This window comes from Xyrauchen texanus, chromosome 10, assembly GCF_025860055.1.
Source record: "Xyrauchen texanus isolate HMW12.3.18 chromosome 10, RBS_HiC_50CHRs, whole genome shotgun sequence".
Classification (NCBI taxonomy): Eukaryota; Metazoa; Chordata; class Actinopteri; order Cypriniformes; family Catostomidae; genus Xyrauchen; species Xyrauchen texanus.
The window spans coordinates 35,457,121-35,478,993 of record NC_068285.1 but is presented as its reverse complement, the minus strand read 5'-3'; the positions used below and the strand labels follow the sequence as shown (position 1 = coordinate 35,478,993).

Below are 21,873 nucleotides of genomic sequence, written 5' to 3'. Positions count from 1 at the left end.
AGATTTTTTAAATAATATTTCAGCTCTGAAGGTCCGTACAATGCAAATTAATGGTGGCCAGAACTTTTAAGCTCCAGAATCACATAAAATAAACAAAAGCAATCAATATGGCTCTAGTGGTTAAATCCATGTCTTCAGAAGTGATATGATAGGTGTGGGTGAGAAACAGATCAATATTTAAGTGCTTTGTTTTTTATTTTTTACTATAAATTCTCCCTGCCCAGTTGGTGGCGAAAGCAAATCCCCAAAAACAAAAGATGAAGAAAGTGAAAGTGGAGAGGACATAATTATTTATCTGTTTCTCACCCAAACCATCACACACACATCATATCACTTCAGAAGAGGATTTAACCACTGGAGTCATATGGATTACTTCCCTTGATGTGCTTTTTAGCTTTCAAAGTTTTGGTCACCATTCACTACATTTTGAGGACCAATAAAGCTGAGATATTCTTCTCAAAATCATAATTTGCTATGTAAGATCCATAAAAGTTGTTTATTAAAGTGATACAAGTGCAAAGATGCTGCAATATAAAATACATTATGAAAACAATCAACATAAGTTCAGACAGTTTTTATTTATTTATTCTTTATGCAAATGCAGCAATGTCAATTTCATGTTAAGATAATCTGTAGGATGCTAAATATAATCCACATCCTCACCGAAGGAGGTCATATGGTGTATGGTAAATGATGACAGAATTCCCATTTTGTTCCAATTTATCACAAAGTCCAGTAGAAAGCTTTTCTAGCAGTTATTATAAATCATTAAGGAAAATGGTTGAGTACTCCCATCCTTATTATATTTTAGAACTGAATAACAATAGAAGAAAAATATGTCTACAAAAGAAATGATAACTGATTATCATGTCTGATATTGCAATGCATGTAATATTCGCAGGTACACAGTGGTGGGCATTTAAACAGCTGTGGAGTAAAGGCAAATAGACTCTAGAGAGACGATTGGTCGAGACACTCAACTGTCACGCCCCCTATAAGAAAATATTAACTGTGATTGGCTCAAAGCGACCCGAGACAATTTGCCAGTGAAGTTCCTCGGTGATCAGAAAGCCCGGCAGGCGCTGGCTGTAATTGGGGGGTAAAATGGCGCTGAGTTCTCAAGGAACAAAGAAGAAAGTTTGCTATTATTATGACGGTAAGAATGACATTTAAAATGTCGAAATACCGAGCTTTTATTTCCAGAGCAATGAAGCGCGCCATGTGTTTTGGATAAATTCCGCGTGATGCTTGAGTTCCGTTGAGTGCGCGAGATTTGTCAGCCGGGTTTAGCTGCTGCACCGCGAGCAAAGTGCTAAGGCTAGTGTTAGCATCCTGTTGTTCTGATGGACTCTGTTAGCAACTAGACTACAGCATGGAGCTAACAGGATAATTCTGGCTCTTTTTGCAAGTAAAATATACCAGCGTTAAGTTTTCTCTCCTCTAGTTACATGTATGCTGTGTGAAACTATAGTATTTCTGACTTGAGCGTCTCGCAGTTAATGATGTCTTTACTGATTAGGATTGTCAATTCTGAGCGTGTACGAATGATGCTGTAGTTTATAGTGTGAGTTGTTTTCTCTTGGTCTTTTCCTCCTGACTTTCATAATTTGCCTCTACGATACAATTTTTAACGTCATGTTTTGGATTGATGAAACGAATAATCAGCAGCATGCTTTGCCAATGTAGTTTTGGGCCTGTTGCAGAAATTGATTGCATTTCTGGGTCAGCCGAACCGGTGATCAATAAACTCTGCATCAATTCTTAAGTTGTTTTCGAGTAAATGACAGCATTTGCAAACAAACAAATTTAAAGCAACAGTTCACCCATAAAGGTGAAATTCTCTCATCATTTACTCATACTCATGCCATCACAAATGTGCATGACTTTACAAAAAATATCTCAGTTTTGTAGGCCATGCTATGCAAGTGAATGGTGATCCAAAACTATAAAGCTCCAAAAAGCACATACAAGCATCATAAAAGTAATCCACAAGACTCCAGTAGTTTAATCCATATCTCCAGAAGCAATCCAGTTGGTTTTCGGTAAGAGCAGATCAAAATGTTACTCCTTTTTCATAATAAAACTTGACATTAGCTGTCTCCTTGTTGATCATGAGTTCAGGCTCATTTCACGTCCTATTGCCATGCAGCTCGCTCTGAACGTGCCTCAAGAACTAGAAAGCGTAATCAAGCTTGAAATTATGATCATGTCTAGAGACTGCAATGGCAAGATGTACAGTGGAAAAGGAGTTATATGTTGGTGTGTTCTCACCCAAAACCGATTGGATCGCTTCTGAAGACATGGATTAAACCACTGGAGTCGTATGGATTACTTTTATGATGCTTGTATGTGCTTCAAAGTTTTGGCCACCATTCACTTGCATTGAATGGACCTACAGAGCTGAAATATTCATCTAGAAGAAAGTCATACACATCTGTGTGACTGACACTTGCTGCTTTCAAATGCTCGCATGCTTATTCATGCATGTGCTCTGTTATTTATTTTACACTGAAATGGGTCATTAATAAATTAAAATTATGATATGTCCCAGTGTGATTATTAAGCTTGGAAAGGCTGCAATCTTAGTCTGGTTGAGCTGCATGCTTTAAATGTGTGAAGCACATGTAGACTATATGTATTTATTCATTAAATCACAGCATTTGCATTTTGATGATAACACACTGGGCCATGTAGCGAACTGTTTAACTGGATTTTTGAAGTCTCCGTCAAAAACGCACATAAAAAATAAAAGCTAGACACCTGAAATTGTAGAAATTACAATAGAAATATATCAAAACGTTATAGGATTTTTTTAAATTTTATTTTCACTTAAATAAAACAAACTAACAATAAAAAAATGAAAAATTATATTTCAGTAGGGACCTATTTAAAACACTAGCAATGCATATTTAAATTAGAAACTTTTGAAGGAAACATGCATGTATTTATAATGTATTAATTACATTAAATTTGAAATAGGCTAAAAGAGTGTTTAATAGCACATTAGCATATTCATTTTGTGTTATCAGTACCGACTACTGAAATTTTGGTATCATGACAACACTAATCTAGAGCTAAACAGTAGCTGTCTGTCTTTTTTGTTGTAATGTACTGCATCTTTTTTCCCAGGTGATGTTGGGAATTACTACTATGGACAGGGTCACCCCATGAAACCCCACAGAATCCGCATGACCCACAACCTCCTTCTAAACTATGGCCTCTATAGGAAAATGGAAATTTATGTAAGGAATGGAAAAACAATTCCACATTAAATTTGAGGATTTATTCAGATTTGGGTTAAACTGATTTGATTGCTTGCTTGTATGTTCAGAGGCCTCATAAGGCCAATGGTGAAGAAATGACTAAGTACCACAGTGATGACTACATCAAGTTCCTCCGTTCCATCCGCCCAGACAACATGTCGGAGTACAGCAAACAGATGCAGAGATGTAAGTTTTTACACCAAAACACATTTTTTTGAGATGTAAACAGATATGTACAGGTTGCACATCACTGAAAATAAAGATAGCACTCCTATATTTATTGTTAAGGGGAAGTGGTTATTTATATTTTATTGAGCCATTCCGTTCTTCCGGTTTCAAAAAGAAATTGAAGCAATTTCACAAAATTTAGGTCTATACGTAAACCCTTGAGTTATGATTGGTTGGACAGCACATGTTTGAGTGTTTCTCCACATTATTGATGAGGAGCGCTTCCATTAAATCACAGCGCTGCATTGTGCATAAGCTGGCATTACGGCAACAGCAGATAATTCAAGCTCATTGATTTAATGAACAGGACTTCAACAGCACTCTGGGAACTGAAGTGACAGCTGACTTTTACACTTAACACTGTGTTCCCATCGAAATCACTCCACAAAACGGACCACAGTCCATATCCGGACCAGTGCGAGCTTTTCTTAGCTGCGGTTGTGCTACTTGCACTCCAAACATGCTGTTTATGAGGGAGAGCTGTTAGATGGAGTGCTGATTCCATCGCTTGCCCTCCATGTATCGGATCATGGACATAAGATTGAAATCACATGTCATAATGGACCACAGTCCAGAACCAAACCGAAGCGAGCATGTTTGTTGGCCGGCCACTGTTGTGGATTCCTTATGTATTTGGGGCGGCTGTTCTGTTCAGTTGGCTCCAATAGCGTCGTCTTGCCGCCATGCGTCTCATAAACAGGATAACACGACGACTTGCTCAAAAACAAAAGACTATAATGAAAACCTCAAAGCCATGGCTATTCTATTTTACATAGTTTCTGGGATTTATGTCAAAATGGATTACCAGTGTTACATTGTCAAGGTTAGTAAGTGATTTTATCTCACTAGAGTCATGTTAACACACATTATGCTCCAGTATTGTGGCTATACTTTTAAAAATAGCATGTATTTTATGTTTTGTGTTTGGATGCATTTTCATTGTATGCCTTACTGATTTTTTTTTTTCTTTTCAATAAAATATGAATGAGTAAATTATTTTCTGTGGCAATCAACATTGTGCCACAAATTCTGTCAGTAGACTTTAACTTGAGAATAAACATTATGAATTAATGTAGTCAAAAAGCAGCGCTGGTTTTGATGATAATGTCTGCTCTGAGTGCTGTTCTCACTTTATTCTCAAAAGTTTGAACAAAACAAATCTCACTTTTGTAGATTTGTAAACGTTTCTATCGTCTTCACACTTTTGTCCCTTGATTAATATACAGCCCCAAACTGTTTTCATCTCCACTTATAATGTGAGGTTCAGCCATCTGTCTGTTGTGTGCGTTTTGAAATGGCTCTTGTCCCCATTCCCGTTTACCATCTCCTTGCCCACATATTTACATATTTTCCCACCCATTTCGAGAGTCTTTCGGTCTGAGGTGTGAAAAATTGGGGCTGAACTAGGGTGTTTCATGACTCTTTTTAATGCATAGCAAGATCATATTGTGAATTAATTTGAAAATGTAAGTGAAAAAGTTTAGTCTTAACCATATCTGACTTTTGAAATCGTAAAAATGGTTTCCATTTTATGGACATGCATTCAATTTTAAGTATTTTTGTCTCTGCAGTTAATGTAGGGGAGGATTGTCCGGTCTTTGACGGCTTATTTGAATTCTGTCAGCTCTCAACAGGTGGTTCTGTTGGTAAGTGTGTTTTAATTCAGAGTATCGTGTATTTGCAGGTATGCATTTATTTATTCTGTCTAACACTATATCCTGATTATTCTCAGCTGGAGCTGTGAAACTTAACAAACAGCAGACAGACATCGCCATTAACTGGGCAGGAGGTCTTCATCACGCAAAGAAATCTGAGGCATCCGGTTTCTGCTATGTAAACGACATCGTGCTGGCCATTCTGGAACTGCTCAAGTATGCATTTCCCTAAAGATCAATGATCACTACCACAACACTTTAAACATATTTCAAGAATAATTGTGTTTTAATGCTGCATTTCATAGAATTAATCAGTAGCTGGGTTTCCTTCCTGTATTTTTATGAAAATTTGGGGATATTGCATAAATTATGCAGATGGATACATTTTTCAAAATGCACACAAAAATGTTTACACAAGCTTGAGGTTGATTTCAGTTTTTTTATTCAGATAATACACATGATGTGCATGAACTGCAATGGAAATGCTTTCACTAAATTAGTTCCTAGATGCGATTTAAAAAAAATAAATAAAAAATATGTATTGTGACTGAATTATTTGCTCATAACTGGGCTAACCTGAGGACCTACATTAGCACATGGCATCTCAAAGTTGCTCTGGTCATTCTGAAATGCCAGAGCTTAAGCCTGTCATCAGAATTTGTGGCTACTATTACATCTCGGAACTGTCTGCTGTCGCTCTCAGATATAAGGCATCTGCTGCCAATTGCTAGCAAACATGAAGTTTGTCAGACCATTTTGTCTGTGTGCTCTAAAGCGCAAGTGATTTATTACATTTAATAAAAGCACAGTGGCTTCCCCAGTGGCTGTTACTTCCAGTTAAATGTTTTGCCAAATTTTCTCAGAAGTGACGATTTTCTTTTCACCACATGGCATGGAAACACTTTCATTCGCATTAAGGCTGCACAATATGGAGTAAAATGCGATAAGTTGTTGAAAAATGTGATCCGTGATACGATAATCCTATGATGACGTCATCTGAGCGCATGGAACACCAGATCCCCCACCGCCCATAAGAACAGACGTTTATTGGAATAAAAAAAAGGTCCATCTCTCCCAGAGATCAAAAACAAAGTTGTCTTTTGTTCCAAATTACATATAGACTGCATAAAATATGTAGTTTTTCTATTAGCTATGTAACGGATATTAAAATTCATCATAGTTAATTCACCATGTTAATTTCCTCATATTTTAGGATATCCTAAAAGAATCAGTGTTGTAGAATATTTAAATATTTGTGTTTGAATTAATTAAAAAGTGTTAATTCATATTGGTACTTTTATTTTACCGTAGACATTCGCCTTCTACTTGGGTTTAAGGAGCTTGTTATCTGTCTCTGCTGAACTTGATTGAGAGGAATAATTTCACAGGACAATGCATTAATTGATGGATCCACAGCGGCCAATAAACAAGCCAAGTTTTGAGTTTGTTTATCGGCATCTTGTCTCATTATCTGCACGCACAACGCAGAGTAAAAGCACAGGACATCACCAGTTACAGCTACATATGTAGACTGCTTGCACACACACCAAATGACAATCACACGCCCAGTCTATTCTCTGCTATCTGCATTGAAAGTTACTATATTAAAACCGGGTTCATACAAGCTGCTTGAAGTATTTGAATTTGGCTTTTTTACATTTAATCCTGTAAAACCCTTGAAAATAGCAATTTTTACCAAGAGGTGCTTAAAGTTCTTGAATTACATAAAATCTTAAAATACGTTACTTATTTCGTTTAAAAAATGAAATGTCATGTCGCCTGTTATTTTTGGCAGCGCTGTTCAGAATGGGACAATCACAATCAATTGTTACTAGAGGATAAAATATATATATATATATATATAGTTTTTTTTATAGATACTGCTGTGGTAGATTTAACAAGTATGAATCCTTGCAGCTATCAGTTTTAATTACAAATTACTCTCCAGAATGAAAAAAATGATGAGATGAGATGTCTAGGGCATGCTTCTGTAGAGAAAGCTTTGCGTCTCACACAATAGGTTATTTCTGACAACATTTGGGTCAATATCAAAATACGAATATCTTTTTTTTAGTCATATAAAAGCTTTCAAATAGTGAAAAATAAAAAAGGTATCAATTTATAACCTAACATTTTAATGATATGAACTGGCTTGACACTGTTTTGCAGATTTTTTATAAAATATATTTGAAATTGTCAATGGCCTGAAAAAAATCAGCTAGTACACCACTTCTATGACATGTAAAGTTATTTCTGGATTCACTTTGTACTTTAAATAAAGCATTAGCGCAAGGCCGAATAATTGTGCAAAAAAGTGAAACAAATTTATTATTAATAATTTTAAAAGTTTGTTTGTCCCTTTATTTCGTTGCATTGTTGTCATCAATGTTAAAAACTTGAAATTGTTGAAAATTTAAGGTTCATGTTCAGAGGCTGCTTAAATATTAATATAGTGATTTTCCCCATCATGTAAGTTATTCACATTTTAACTAATATTTTCATATATGTTGTACCCCATTGAACCCTCAAAATGTGGTGGTGTAACCCATTTAACCCTCATCAGTGTTAACTTCGTGAAACAAAATTAAACCATTAAAAGAACAACAGCCAAGCGGTCCTTTATGAATAAAAAGTAATGTCAAAATGTTTATCCTCGTTTATAGGCAAAAACTGAAAATGTTAATATTTTGTAAGTTGGAAATTCAAGATTTTCTGAGAATGACTGAAATTGCAAATGGGTCAGTTCCTCACATAAATCTGTTGTGTGACTTTAGAAAACATTGAACATAGCACGAGTCATACTGTTTATGGACACAGTTATTCACTTTTGTTGGAAAGCGAAGTGCATTTTAAGGGAGCACACTACAATTGCACATCAATTTTGTCATGAAGGAATAAAGAATTGTTACTGTGAGAATATTTAGTTAAAGATGCACATTGAGATACAGTGAGGAAAATAAGTATTTGAACACCCTGCTATTTTGCAAGTTCTCCCACTTAGAAATCATGGAGGGGTCTGAAATTGTCATCGTAGGTGCATGTCCACTGTGAGAGACATCACAATGTATGATTTTTTTAACTATTTATTTGTATGATACAGCTGCAAATAAGTATTTGAACACCTGAGAAAATCAATGTTAATATTTGGTACAGTAGCCTTTGTTTGCAATTACAGAGGTCAAACGTTTCCTGTAGATTTTCACCAGGTTTGCACACACTGCAGGAGGGATTTTGGCCCACTCCTCCACACAGATCTTCTCTAGATCAGTCAGGTTTCTGGGCTGTCGCTGAGAAACACGGAGTTTGAGCTCCTTCCAAAGATTCTCTATTGGGTTTAGGTCTGGAGACTGGCTAGGCCACGCCAGAACCTTGATATGCTTCTTACAGAGCCACTCCTTGGTTATCCTGGCTGTGTGCTTCGGGTCATTGTCATGTTGGAAGACCCAGCCTCGACCCATCTTCAATGCTCTAACTGAGGGAAGGAGGTTGTTCCCCAAAATCTTGCAATACATGGCCCCGGTCATCCTCTCCTTAATACAGTGCAGTCAGCCCTGTCCCATGTGCAGAAAAACACCCCCAAAGCATGATGCTACCACCCCCATGCTTCACAGTAGGGATGGTGTTCTTGGGATGGTACTCATCATTCTTCTTCCTCCAAACACGGTTAGTGGAATTATGACCAAAAAGTTCTATTTTGGTCTCATCTGACCACATGACTTTCTCCCATGACTCCTCTGGATCATCCAAATGGTCATTGCAAACTTAAGACGGGCCTTGACATGTGCTGGTTTAAGCAGGGGAACCTTCCGTGCCATGCATGATTTCAAACCATGACGTCTTAGTGTATTACCAACAGTAACCTTGGAAACGGTGGTCCCAGCTCTTTTCAGGTCAGTGACCAGCTCCTCCCGTGTAGTCCTGGGCTGATTTCTCACCTTTCTTAGGATCATTGAGACCCCACAAGGTGAGATCTTGCATGGAGCCCCAGTCCGAGGGAGATTGACAGTCATGTTTAGCTTCTTCCATTTTCTAATGATTGCTCTAACAGTGGACCTTTTTTCACCAAGCTGCTTGGCAATTTCCCCGTAGCCCTTTCCAGCCTTGTGGAGGTGTACAATTTTGTCTCTAGTGTCTTTGGACAGCTCTTTGGTCTTGGCCATGTTAGTAGTTGGATTCTTACTGATTGTATGGGGTGGACAGGTGTCTTTATGCAGCTAACGACCTCAAACAGGTGCATCTAATTTAGGATAATAAATGGAGTGGAGGTGGACATTTTAAAGGCAGACTAACAGTTCTTTGAGGGTCAGAATTCTAGCTGATAGACAGGTGTTCAAATACTTATTTGCAGCTGTATCATACAAATAAATAGTTAAAAAATCATATATTGTGATTTCTGGATTTTTTTTTTTAGATTATGTCTCTCACAGTGGACATGCACCTACGATGACAATTTCAGACCCCTCCATGATTTCCAAGTGGGAGAACTTGCAAAATAGCAGGGTGTTCAAATACTTATTTTCCTCACTGTATATTGTACTTTTAATAAGCAGTGTTTTATATCCAATTAACTGAATGAATAAAATTATTTTTTATTTAAAATTTACAAATAATTTAATTGTATAATAATCTCGAGCAGTCATTGAAAACAAATAAAAATTTGCTTAAATCCTTTTAAGTGCTTGAATTTAACTTTTAAAGCATCTGTACAAACCCTGTTAAAATCATTGTTATCACAAGCCCTTGTGATATATTATTTTATTTTTTTTGCAATGTTTTGATATATTATGCAGCCCTGATTCACATTGTTTTTGTGAAATATTTCACAGAATTCATAATTGGTGTGTACTGCATCTGTACAAAGATAATTTGTTTTGTTGTAGCACACACTTTGACATTTTCAATCTCTCTAGGTACCATCAAAGAGTGCTTTACATTGACATCGACATTCATCATGGTGATGGAGTTGAGGAAGCCTTCTACACAACAGACCGTGTCATGACTGTGTCCTTCCACAAGTATGGAGAGTATTTTCCTGGTACAGGAGACCTCCGAGTACGTCCCTTTTCATTGATCTTTATTCAGAAAGGTTTTTACTGATATTTGACTCTGTTATATCATCTAGCTGCTGATGTTGCCAGTAAACACTTTGAAACATGGACGTGAAACTATATACCCTCAAATGTTCTTTTGCAGGATATTGGTGCTGGAAAGGGAAAGTACTATGCTGTGAACTACCCACTCAGGGATGGTATAGATGATGAATCTTATGAAGCCATATTCAAACCTGTAAGTTTGTAAACATTTTGCATTGCAAAAGATAAAATAATCTCGAAATACGCTTGTCCTTTTAAATGTTCTTAATACTGAATTGCATTGAAATAAGTCGATTTTTAATCTGTCCATGTTTGTGAATGTGTTGCAGATCATGGCCAAAGTAATGGAGATGTACCAGCCCAGTGCTGTGGTTCTGCAGTGCGGTGCTGACTCTCTGTCTGGAGACCGATTGGGCTGCTTTAACCTCACCATCAAAGGTACTGCAAGCACCACATACAAAAGTGTTTGTTTATTTTTGGCCTTTGTCGAAAATGTCCTTTTTGTGTTTTAGGCAACTACAAAAAAAATAGGACAAAATGCTTCACCAAAAGTAGCTTGAAAGAGAACACTTTAAATTCATGTACAGACAGGCTTCTTGGAATACAACAGAGTGTGATGTGCCTATAAAATATTTTAGAGCCATGCAGAACTACAACAGTATTCAGTATTTCACAATATAAAATAAATTATATATATATATATATATATATAAATAATAATTTTTTTACATTTGATGAATGAACGTTACATTTTATATAGCACTTTTCTTACTCTACACTCAAAGCACTGTTCACATTGAACAGGGGACTCTCCTCCACCACCACCAGTGTGCAGCATCCACCTGGATGATGCGACGGCAGACATAGTGCACCAGTACGCTCACCAGACACCAGCTATTGGTGGAGAGGAGAGAGTGGAGTGATGGAGCCAATTAATGTATTGGGATTATTAGGAAGCCATGATTGAAATGGCCAATGGGGGAAATTTGGCTAGGACACCGGGGTTACACCCTGACCAGGCTCAGCCCAGCTTAGCTTAAGTAAGCATCCAGTCTTGAGCAACAGGGTGATATGGCTACTGGCATTTTATTAATTTGCATGACTTTTTCGGGCCTGGAAAACACTTTGAATGTTTTGATATTTCCTGAAATGATAAAACAATCCAAATTTTACAGCATTAAAGTAACATCATATAACTACATTCAGCTTCCTCAAAGCCTCATACAAATAAGGAAAAGAGAGAGCAATATTTAATGGATGACTTCAACTTAAATGTTTTCTGAATGGCAAGTCCCCAACTAAACAATGATACCAGTAAAATGGCACATTTTATCTTAAAATAAATGGCTAAGTTTCCCCGCAATGACAACTATTATTTGAGTAGTGGCCACACAATGCGTTTGCAGCTGTAAATTGCTTTCAGCGAATTTCACTAAAGTTGAGAGCGCGAGCTGTCTATTGCAGCCATCCTGAGGAGAGATCAGACACGAGATGCTCAAACTGTTCAGAAAATGGTTTAATGAGATTTACGGACAGAATGGAGCAGGCGTGATCCCGTGAAGAATGCCACCATACATGTCTCCATTAAATTGCACCTGTTACTAATTAAATATTTTTGTATTTTTAATATTTTGTTCACTGTTTTGTTGAATTGTGATTCTTAGTACAACCCCAATTTTCAAAAAAGTACCGTATGGGACCGTATGAAAAATGCTAATGAAAACAAAAAGGAGTGATTATTGTAAATTTAAATTCACCCTTTGCTAAACTGAAAACACTACAACTAAAGACTTTAGTATGCAAAGCAGAAGCGCTACATCAACACTGTCCAGAAGTGCTGCCAAATTCTCTGAGCTCTGTCTCATCTTAGATGGAGAGTAGAACACTGGAACCATTTTTTGGTCCGATGAGTCCACATTTCAAATGCGTTTTTTAAAAACACAGCCGTTCTCTGGGCCAAAGAGTAAAAGGACCATCCAAATGTTATCAGCATCAGGTCCAAAAGCCAGTGTCCATATGGGCCAGGGGTGTGTCAGTGCCCATGGCATGGGTAACTCACACATCTGTATGAATGCAGATAGATATTTAAAATTTTTGGAGCAGCATATACTGCCATCCAGCACCATCTTTTCCAGAGACATCCAGGAATTTTCAGCAGGACAACTTCAAACCACATACTGGCCAAATAAGCAGAGAGTGTGGGTGCTAGATTGGTCTTCCTGCAGTCCTGACCATCTTCAATTGAGAATGTGTGGTGCGTTATGAAGTGCACAATACGGCAACAAAGACCCCTTACAATTGTGCAGCTGAAGAGCTACATATTGGATGAACTTGTGTCTTCAGTGCCCAAATGCTTCATAAGTGTTATGAGATGAAATGGTGACGTTTCATATGGGTAAATTCTCAACTGACCCAACTTTTTTGGAGTGTGTTGCAATCATCTGATTTGAAATTACTGTACATTTTCAAAAAACAAGGAAATTCAAGGAAAAACATCATATAATATGTAGTTGTAGTGCTTTCAATTTAGCAAATGTGAATATAAATTACAAATCACTCCTTTTTGTTTTTATTAGCATTTTTCATACTATCCCAACTTTTTCAGAATTGGGGTTGTATTTTAAATTGACGATTTATTCATAATTCGTGATTTGAAAAATAATATTTCAAGATCGATACCAATCCTGCTGTTCTAGATGCAATCAATGCATCGAGAAAAGTAAATCGTTACGTCCCTAGTCATATTCATTAATTGTATTCAAGTTCAAATCAATAATTTTTTATTTTTCTCTCTCATATATATATATATATATATATATATATATATAATATGTGTATATATTACACATACATACAGTATCTCACAAAAGTGAATACACCCCTCACATTTTTGTCAATATTTGATTATATCTTTTCATGTGATAACACTGAAGAAATGACACTTTGCTACAATGTAAAGTAGTGAGCGTACAGCTTGTATAACAGTGTACATTTGCTGTCCCCTCAAAATAACTCAACACACAGCCATTAATGTCTAAACCACTGACAACAAAAGTGAGTACACCCCTAAGTGAAAATGTCCAAATTGGGCCCAATTAGCCATTTTCCCTCCCCGGGAAAAGTATTAAGATGTGTCTCGAGTGATCCAAACCTTTGTGGTCAGGTGAGAGCCATCGCTGTTTACATCTGGTTGCTTAAATGCATCTCCTGTGCCACTTGTGTGTGGATATTGAGGGGAGAGTCTCTGATTACATCAATACATACATCAATCTCTGTCATTTTGATTCTACAGTATATGATATTAAAGCGCAAAAAGTATCAACAAAACCGGCGTGCTGTTTCTTCCAGGTGCAGTTGAAATTGAATCTAATAGTTAAAATATTTTGATCAGAATTATCTCTTATTTTAGTGGATTTACCTGTATTAAAGGCCCTTGTGTGTGTGTGTGCTTCTCATTAGTTACTCTGAATGTTGATCTCGGACACACAGAAGAAAATCTGTGAAGTTCTCGTGCTTATGTATTTATCTGTATTTTCTAATTTCCCGATCTGACAGTTATTTCTTTTCAAAGCCACATGTGATTGACAGGTGAAAGGGTGGTGCTTTACTGGTGTCCAGGTCACATTCAGGAGGGATTAGTGTTTATACCTCATGCAATGTTGTCGTATGTGGTTTTTGTGTCCAATCACAACACTTTTTAAAACCCAGTTTAGACCTGTATTTAACACTGACCACTTGATAAAGTCACCTGAAATTCATCTTGGTACCATGTGGAAATGGGTTCTCAATGACTGGCAGTGTCAGAAATTATCTTTTCCATCAAGGGGCCAATTTGTCACTTTTGGTGGCACTTTATCCATGAGCCCCTCTTAATTTCTGACCTGTGACTGGTATTTATGTGCTTGTCTAACTTGAACCCCTTTGTTCTTCAGGTCATGCTAAATGTGTGGAGTACATGAAGAGCTTTAACCTGCCCCTTCTCATGCTGGGAGGTGGAGGCTACACCATCAGGAACGTGGCCCGATGCTGGACTTTTGAGACCGCTGTAGCACTGGACAGCGCAATTCCTAATGGTGCATCACTAACGGCTGTTGTTTTGCTAGTTTTTGTCATGTCGTATTCTTTGGATGGTAGATATAATTTACCCTTCTTTTGTTACACCAGAGCTCCCGTACAATGACTATTTTGAGTATTTTGGACCTGATTTCAAGCTCCACATCAGCCCCTCCAACATGACCAATCAGAACACAAATGACTATCTGGAAAAGATCAAGTAAGTGGAATCAATAACCACGCAAACAAAATACAAAAGTGAATAGTGCTGGGTGGTTGATGCATAATATTAAAAAGCTAAAAAACACTTGGCTTCAGACCAAATATATATATTTAATCCAAAATAACTACAGTATTCTCGGATACTGTTGATATTATGGCCATTTTATGTCACAAGTTGTTTTTTTTTCTTACCTCTGCTCCTTAGGGGTAGCAATAGAAACGAATATTTAATTGATCGTTTTGATTTGGTTTGAATGCAAGTTCAACAACTTAAATTATTATTATTTTTTTTTTTACATTTGTGATTTTGCTGATCTGATCTTTCCTTGGGTACCTCTAAATATTTGGTGCCTCTTTTTACATACAGACAGCGTCTGTTTGAGAATCTACGAATGTTGCCTCACGCCCCTGGTGTGCAGATGCAGGCAATCCCAGAGGATGCTGTTCAGGAAGATAGCGGAGACGAGGAGGAAAACCCTGACAAACGCATCTCAAGTTAGTGCCACCTCGCAGTCCAATTGCTTCCCAATGACTCATTCTTTTGTCACTAACTGCCACATTTTTACAAACACTAGAAGATGCAAGACATGGTAGTGCAGGTCTTCACATTTTGCAATGGCCCTGCTTCATGTGCACTGATGACTAGTATCTATTCAGTTAGTTTGTGATCTTAGCTCTTTTTTTCTAAGGGCAAAGAATGACTATGTTAATTCTTGTCCCACAAGTCCTTGCCCATGACAAGCGGATAGCCTGTGATGAAGAGTTCTCAGACTCTGAGGATGAAGGACAGGGCGGCCGGAGAAATGCAGCCAATTACAAGAAGGTTAAACGAGTGAAGACCGAAGAAGAGAAGGATGGAGAGGAAAAGAAAGGTGAGCCTACAGGTACTGCCAATTTCATTCATATTGGATTTAAACTCATTAATATCAGCAACTGGCATGTTATTTAGGGGTGCGCCAATCCGATATTCAGTATCGGTATTAGTTCGATACTGGCCAAAATCACTGGATCGGATATTGTATGAGCCGGGATGTATATTCCGATACGATCACGAACTTGGTCCTAAACTGTCATACAAATGCTTAACACCTGAGCAACATGCCGTGAAGAGAGATGAGCAGCATGCATCACCCAAGGTTGCCAGGTTTTCACAACAAAATCTCACGCATTTGCTGCTCAAAACTAGCCGAATCGCGTTTCAGGTGGAGGAAAAAATCGGACTTGGGAAAACTGCCGTCAAGTGAATGATAGATAGGTGAGACCTGTCAGCACTATCATCATGTCAGTTGTGTGGAGTTATTTTAAACTCAAGAAAAAACAAAGCTGAGTGCAATTTATGCAACGTAAGTGTTTCGAGAGGTGGCAGCAGCAGAAGCATCACGGAAATGAGTATGCCGCAACAACAAACTTTGCTAGAAACAATTCAGAAGCGTGAAAAATGCCCCCTGAACAGCAGCAAAGCTGATAATGGAGAAAGTGACTGACTTTATTGTGCTGGATGACCAACCCCATTCTGTTGTTGAGAATATGGGGTTTCGACGCTTAATGGAGTGTTTGGAGCCTGGCTATTTGATGCCAAACCGGCATTTCATCTCTGACACGGCTGTCCCAAATAAGTACAAGCAAGTTTGTGAATTAATTTTGAAATGTTTAGAAAATGTTGCCATGATTGGCTTCACAACTGTCATCTGGAGCTCAGACGTGTGTCCGATGTCATTACTAAGCCTGACTGCATAGTGGATAGACTCAAGCTTTAATTTGCAAAAAGCAGTGCTGCATGCTAAACACTTTCTTGGCTCACAGACAGGAGAGTCCACCACTGTAGCAATGGAGATGTTAAATACATGGAAAATTGAGAAGAGTAAAGTCCATGTAATTTTAAGAGACAATGCTAGTAATGTAATAAAAGCAATGGATCGCCTTGGAGTTCCCAGTATTGGGTTGCTTCGCGCATGCCCTGCAACTTATTGTGAACGAGGGACTGCTAGCACAGCCCAGTTTAAGTGATGCACTGGCTATCAGTAGAAAGATCTTTGGTCACTTCAAGCACTCAACACTTGCCTATTCATGCTTGGAGGACATTCAAGTGGAGCTGAATATGCCGCCCAAGCGTCTGCAACAAGATGTACGAACGAGGTGGAACAGTACCTATAATATGATCGAGAGCCTCATTGCACAGAAATGGGCCCTCTGATCACTGACCACTGTTTTTAGGTTGTATTCTGCTGTGTATGCACAGAGTTTTTTGTGAATGTTTTAAGGTCAAGCAGCTACTGATCTTTTTGTCTTGGGGGGGGGACTTATATTTTTGTTTACATTGCAATTATCTTTTCGTACTGGAATTTCATACTGTTTTATACAGGTGTTTTACAGTTCAAATATTGTACTTATTGTACTGTGTTCTACTGTACATACTATTATTTTTGTATTTATTTTAAGTTATGGTTTACAATAAAGGTATGACTACATTGAGTGTTGAGTTACATCCAGTATTTGACTGGAATTATAATTCTTTAAATTTAATTTTGAATGTTTGAATTGTGCTGACTAATTAAAAATGCTGCAACAAGTTATGTTTTGAAAATTTAAATAAAAATTAAGCAGCAGTATTGCACAACTGAGTCATGTTGTGGGCTACTTTATTTCTTCCTTTAGGGGAGTAGAACGTTTGTTGCACTGTTTGAGCATGATGCTTTTTTTAGATGGATAGGTTAAGCATAGTGCATTCTCCTGACAAATGTGTTATTAACGGCTTAATTGTTTAAGAGGGAGTAAAAGATGGTAGTGTATCGGTTTCGGCAAGATACTCAAGGTTGTGGTATCGGACATGAAAAAGTGGTATCGAGCCACCCCTAATGTTGTTATTGGTTTCTTTTGTATTTATTACATTTTGCAATATTAGGAAATGTATTAAATTATTTTGACTTGCATTTAAGGGACATGTTATCAATGAGAGAAATCTATTTAAAAATGTATGAGAGAGTTTGTATTGTGACACATTTTCTCTCCCAATCTGTTCCAGATGTTAAAGAAGAGAAGGCTCCAGAAGAAAAAATGGACACAAAGGGGTGAGTTATGTCTTTCATTAATGTCTTAAGTGTTCAAGTCATCAAATATAAGCACAAAATATTTTTCTGCTCATCATTCAGAACACTGTCCATTTCTGCAACATGCATAAAAAAAAAAATCAATAAAAAAAATGTACAGTATGTTTAACTTTCCATCAAAGATGTTCTGATCAGCTATGATTATGTAAGGTTGTGGAATGTTTTCATGTTAAGTGTGTACTCATTACTTGCTGCATCGCGATGGTTAGGACATGGTTATTTTGTTTGATAGCGGTTTTCTTCATTTGTGTGTCACAATGTATTTGAGAATTGGTGCCTTGGAAAAATATTTGAGCAATATTGACCTCCTAATGCTTTGTTTTTTTTGCAGGCCAAAAGAAGAATTAAAAACTGTCTGAAAAAAAGAATGCTCGGTGGGCACAGATGCATGAACTTACGTTGACATTCTTCTCACACGTCAAACCCACATAAGCACATGTTCACCCCAGAGCTAAAGACTGTAAATTATTTTGTAAGACTGATTTTACAATTTGTATTCTAATGAAGCGGTATAAAGGATTTTACATTACAAGTGTGAAATTATGTACCTTTTTATTTAGTGCTTTAAAAATGTGTTTCCCCCTTACTTCAAACCTAAATGTTACTGTTGACCTACAATAGCACCTCAAACAGGACCAGGGACAGCACAAATCTTTTCTCTCCCATCACAGAGGTCTCTGCTTTTGGAAGTCATTTTAAATCATGGACTCCCACATATAGGTCGTCTTTTATTTGGTTTTGAATTTCACTGTGGATGCCGTTTGTTCGGTTTCCTTTACCTCGTTTTTAAGCGATTTAAATGTGTTTTTTATTATGGTGTCTGTATTGATTGCTCTGTTCTGAACTTCCCCTGTCTGGTGGGGCATGGCAAAGGCTTGCTATATTGTTGTGTTGCTAGCAATTCAGTCACAGGGCTGACTGGATTTAGCCATTTGGCGCTCAAGTTCTGTGGTTGTGAAATGTCCTTATATTATCAATGACTTTGTTAAAGAAATTAAAGAAATATCTTTAACTTTGTGGATTACATTACTCTTGCATAGATGCAATCTTTTTTCACAATTAATTTAATTACTTTTATTCTGTTGAATTTTGTGATGTAAACTTAAAGATTTTTTTATTTTATTTTTTTCCCATAGGGGAATTATCAACAATAACTTATTAGCCTTTAAACACAGACTTACTGTGAGTTAATGTCTGCTACTTTTCAAGCCATCTGTGTTTAATTTTTATTTAAAAAAAAAAAAGGTGTTTTACATCAGACTTTGTTATTCACTACAAAGATCCATTAGAGAATTGCAGTAAACAAACCTTGTGGAAAACAGCTCAAACGGCAACTGCCCAGTTAATGAAGCAATCAAGTTATCTCCCTACACTCTCAAACTGCTTTTATAGTTGTAAATATCAGAATTTGTTTGCCATGTACTAGACCTATTTTCTCCCATAGTTTAATTAGACTGACCTTTGCAATGCTTCATGTGATTGCAGATCATTCCCTGATGAGAGACATTAAATACACTCTTGTATTTCAAAAAGTCTCCAGTTTTCTAATACTATTTAGCTACAAATTAAAATTTGTAATGTTGTGGTTCCTATTAGAGCTGGTTTGTTTGGTTCATAGCACAAACTCTTATTTGTCCAACCATTTCAGCATGTATAATAATTTTTGTTTTGACAGCGTGTGTGAACAATCTATTCTTTGTTAATAGTCAAGCACTTACAAAATCCCATTCACATGTTAAATTCAGTAAATACACACTGCATCAAATGCTATGAAGGTGATCATCTAAAATGCTGCCTGCATGATCAGCCTTGTGTAATGTTCGGTGTGCAGGTCTGGTATTCAGATGTTACAGAAGTGTTGTTGAATGCAGGTGGTATCCGGAGCTACTACACCTCAAGCACAAGATCGAAGTAATGAATTCTGACACAACCATCCTCTCCTCCACTGCTGTAACTGAATGAGAAAAAACAAATGTAAAAATTGTCATCAGAAAAATATATATAAAAACCAAGATAATGATAGTCAGCTACAAGCATTATCCATTTATTGCAGATGACTGAGAGGCAAATACTCACACAGTTGCTTCTAAAGCCAATCGCACACTATACGACTTGCCGTTGGCGCCCTGCGACAGTCTGCGCACACCACATCTGATCACCGAAACGATTGATAAGCTACACGACCATTCATCCCTGACTGAGGCTGTTTACACCTGGGATTAAACGTCCTATAATGTTCGTCATTTTTAACTGAAATCCCCTTTTCTGATGTAATAAAATGGGTTCCTTTATCAGAGCATTACACGACCTTGTGACCTCCATTTGAAATATAAATCCAGTAACAGAATGGTTGGAAATTCAATGTCTAACCTTTTCCCATCTGGGTGGAATGCCACACAATTGATAGGGCCGAAATGTCCCTTCACACGCCCAAACTCTTCTTCATAGGCTGTATGGAAAAACCTGGAAGTGTTTGTGACAACACATCAGGAACACAATATTGACATAGGCAACTCTTTGCTCATTCAAGGACAATAACACCTATTCAAAATGGTATAATTACATGGAGCACAGATTATTAGAAAAACAAACCTGGCCTCAAATTTGCCAATCCTAGTAGAAGTGGTTGTGATTTCCATGGCCTCCCATAACCACCTGAGCAAAACATAACGAACATCTCTTAAGAATCTAGAGGTCTTAACCGATCTGCTCTCGATTTAACAACACTCAACTTGTTCGCAATACATCAACATAAATAAATGCAATAAATTAGGGAAGTCATCGAAATTGACAAAATTGAACAGCTGCAGCATCAAAACAGACAACACACTCAAAATAACTATTTCTAATAGACAAAAGCATCTCAGTTAAGTGGTTAAGGATCCCTTACATGGTCCATGATGGTTGAGATGGCTGAAGAGTTAACAAGTCACTCTGTCTTGAAGGTGTTCATGTGTTGTGGAATCAAACAACTGCAAAATGAAGAACTTGGTAAGCAATTCTAGATAAGCATTATTCCAGTTGCAGCAGACCATTGTACCATTCAATTTTACATTTACATTTATGCATTTGGCAGACGCTTTTATCCAAAGTGACTTACAGTGCACTTATTACAGGGACAATCCCCCCGGAGCAACCTGGAGTTAAGTGCCTTGCTCAAGGACACAATGCTGGTGGCTGTGGGGATCGAACCAGTGACCTTCTGATTAACAGTTATGTGCTTTAGCCCACTACGCCACCACCACTCCAATTTTACAACACAAACCTTAGCAGTACAGTCTTTGGAAGCAATGATGACCATTGTGAGATCCACAGATGACTGGGTGTCATTAATCTGCTTGGTGTGTTCCTTTGCAGTCTTCAGAATATCTCCTGCCTAAATAACAACACAAACATATCTACCTTTAGACAGCCAACATACTCAAATATTCAACTCATTTGCACATAAGAGAAATAAAAGAAACAAACCTCAGCACGAAACTGGTTGATTTCTCAATTTTCATGGCCAGCGATCACAAACTGTCCCAGTGGACCCCACACTGCACTTGTGATTTTTGATTCACTGCCAGGTATGGACTGATATGGGTGGTTGCCCTCTGTGGGAGAAAAATAGTGGGGGAAAAAATAGTAAGGCTTCTGAATAGAAGCATCATTGTTATTTCTTGAATTACCAGTGGTCACAATACTAACCAATTTGTTGAGGGTCTTGAAGGTCAAAACAGATGAGAAACACTGGTAGCCCATCTGTTTGTCTGTGGAAAACATTATAATGTTCCCACTGAAGTCAAAGCCACATGTTCTCGTCATCGCTGAGCTGGTCTCCAGCAGATCAAGAAGGCTTTGAAATATGTAGTTTGAACATTCAGAAAACACTACAGGCTCTATTTCCATGACCGCACTAATTCTAAGTGCAATTTTCATGCATGAACAAAGCGCAAGTGGGCTTAGATGGGAGTGTGTGCGCCATCTGTGGGTATACGTGTGCAAAATGTGGGTGTATTGTATGTAAATGAAGTGTCACGAAGTGCAATTTGCTATTTTCCTGATAAATACACTCACCTAAAGGATTATTAGGAACACCTGTTCAATTTCTCATTAATGCAATTATCTAATCAACCAATCACATGTCAGTTGCTTCAATGCATTTAGGGGTGTGGTCCTGGTCAAGACAATGGGAAAGAAAGGTGATTTAAGCAATTTTGAGCGTGGCATGGTTGTTGGTGCCAGACGGGCCGGTCTGAGTATTTCACAA

General features: G+C 37.5%; 1 protein-coding gene and 1 pseudogene across 2 annotated transcripts; one reads left to right on the top strand and one right to left on the bottom strand.

Annotated features, from left to right (window-relative positions):
• Window positions 1-1,046: 1,046 nt before the first annotated feature.
• On the top strand, window positions 1,047-19,210 carry LOC127650494 (probable histone deacetylase 1-B). Of its 2 annotated transcripts, none has more exons than XM_052135938.1 (14): window positions 1,047-1,156; window positions 3,130-3,242; window positions 3,332-3,449; window positions 5,063-5,137; window positions 5,224-5,362; window positions 10,057-10,198; window positions 10,340-10,432; window positions 10,569-10,677; window positions 14,172-14,312; window positions 14,404-14,512; window positions 14,882-15,009; window positions 15,240-15,386; window positions 17,537-17,582; window positions 17,953-19,210. In XM_052135938.1, exons 1-14 carry the CDS (start codon window positions 1,105-1,107, stop codon window positions 17,978-17,980), a joined length of 1,440 nt encoding a protein of 479 aa, XP_051991898.1. In that variant the 5' UTR covers window positions 1,047-1,104; the 3' UTR covers window positions 17,981-19,210. The 2 variants fall into 2 exon arrangements, with proteins under 2 accessions (XP_051991898.1, XP_051991897.1); XM_052135937.1 differs by having other exon boundaries at window positions 15,240-15,398.
• A 298-nt stretch (window positions 19,211-19,508) lies between these two features.
• On the bottom strand, window positions 19,509-21,512 carry LOC127650111 (eukaryotic translation initiation factor 3 subunit I-like; annotated as a pseudogene).
• Between the last annotated feature and the right edge of the window lie 361 nt (window positions 21,513-21,873).

Bases quoted from the DNA above. Each gene is read 5' to 3' on its own strand.
- LOC127650494 (XM_052135937.1), top strand. From the start codon at position 1,105: ATGGCGCTGAGTTCTCAAGGAACAAAGAAGAAAGTTTGCTATTATTAT. The intron at 1,157-3,129 runs GTAAGAATGACA...CTTTTTTCCCAG, and splicing joins AGTTTGCTATTATTATGACG to GTGATGTTGGGAATTACTAC. The intron at 10,199-10,339 runs GTACGTCCCTTT...GTTCTTTTGCAG, and splicing joins CTGGTACAGGAGACCTCCGA to GATATTGGTGCTGGAAAGGG.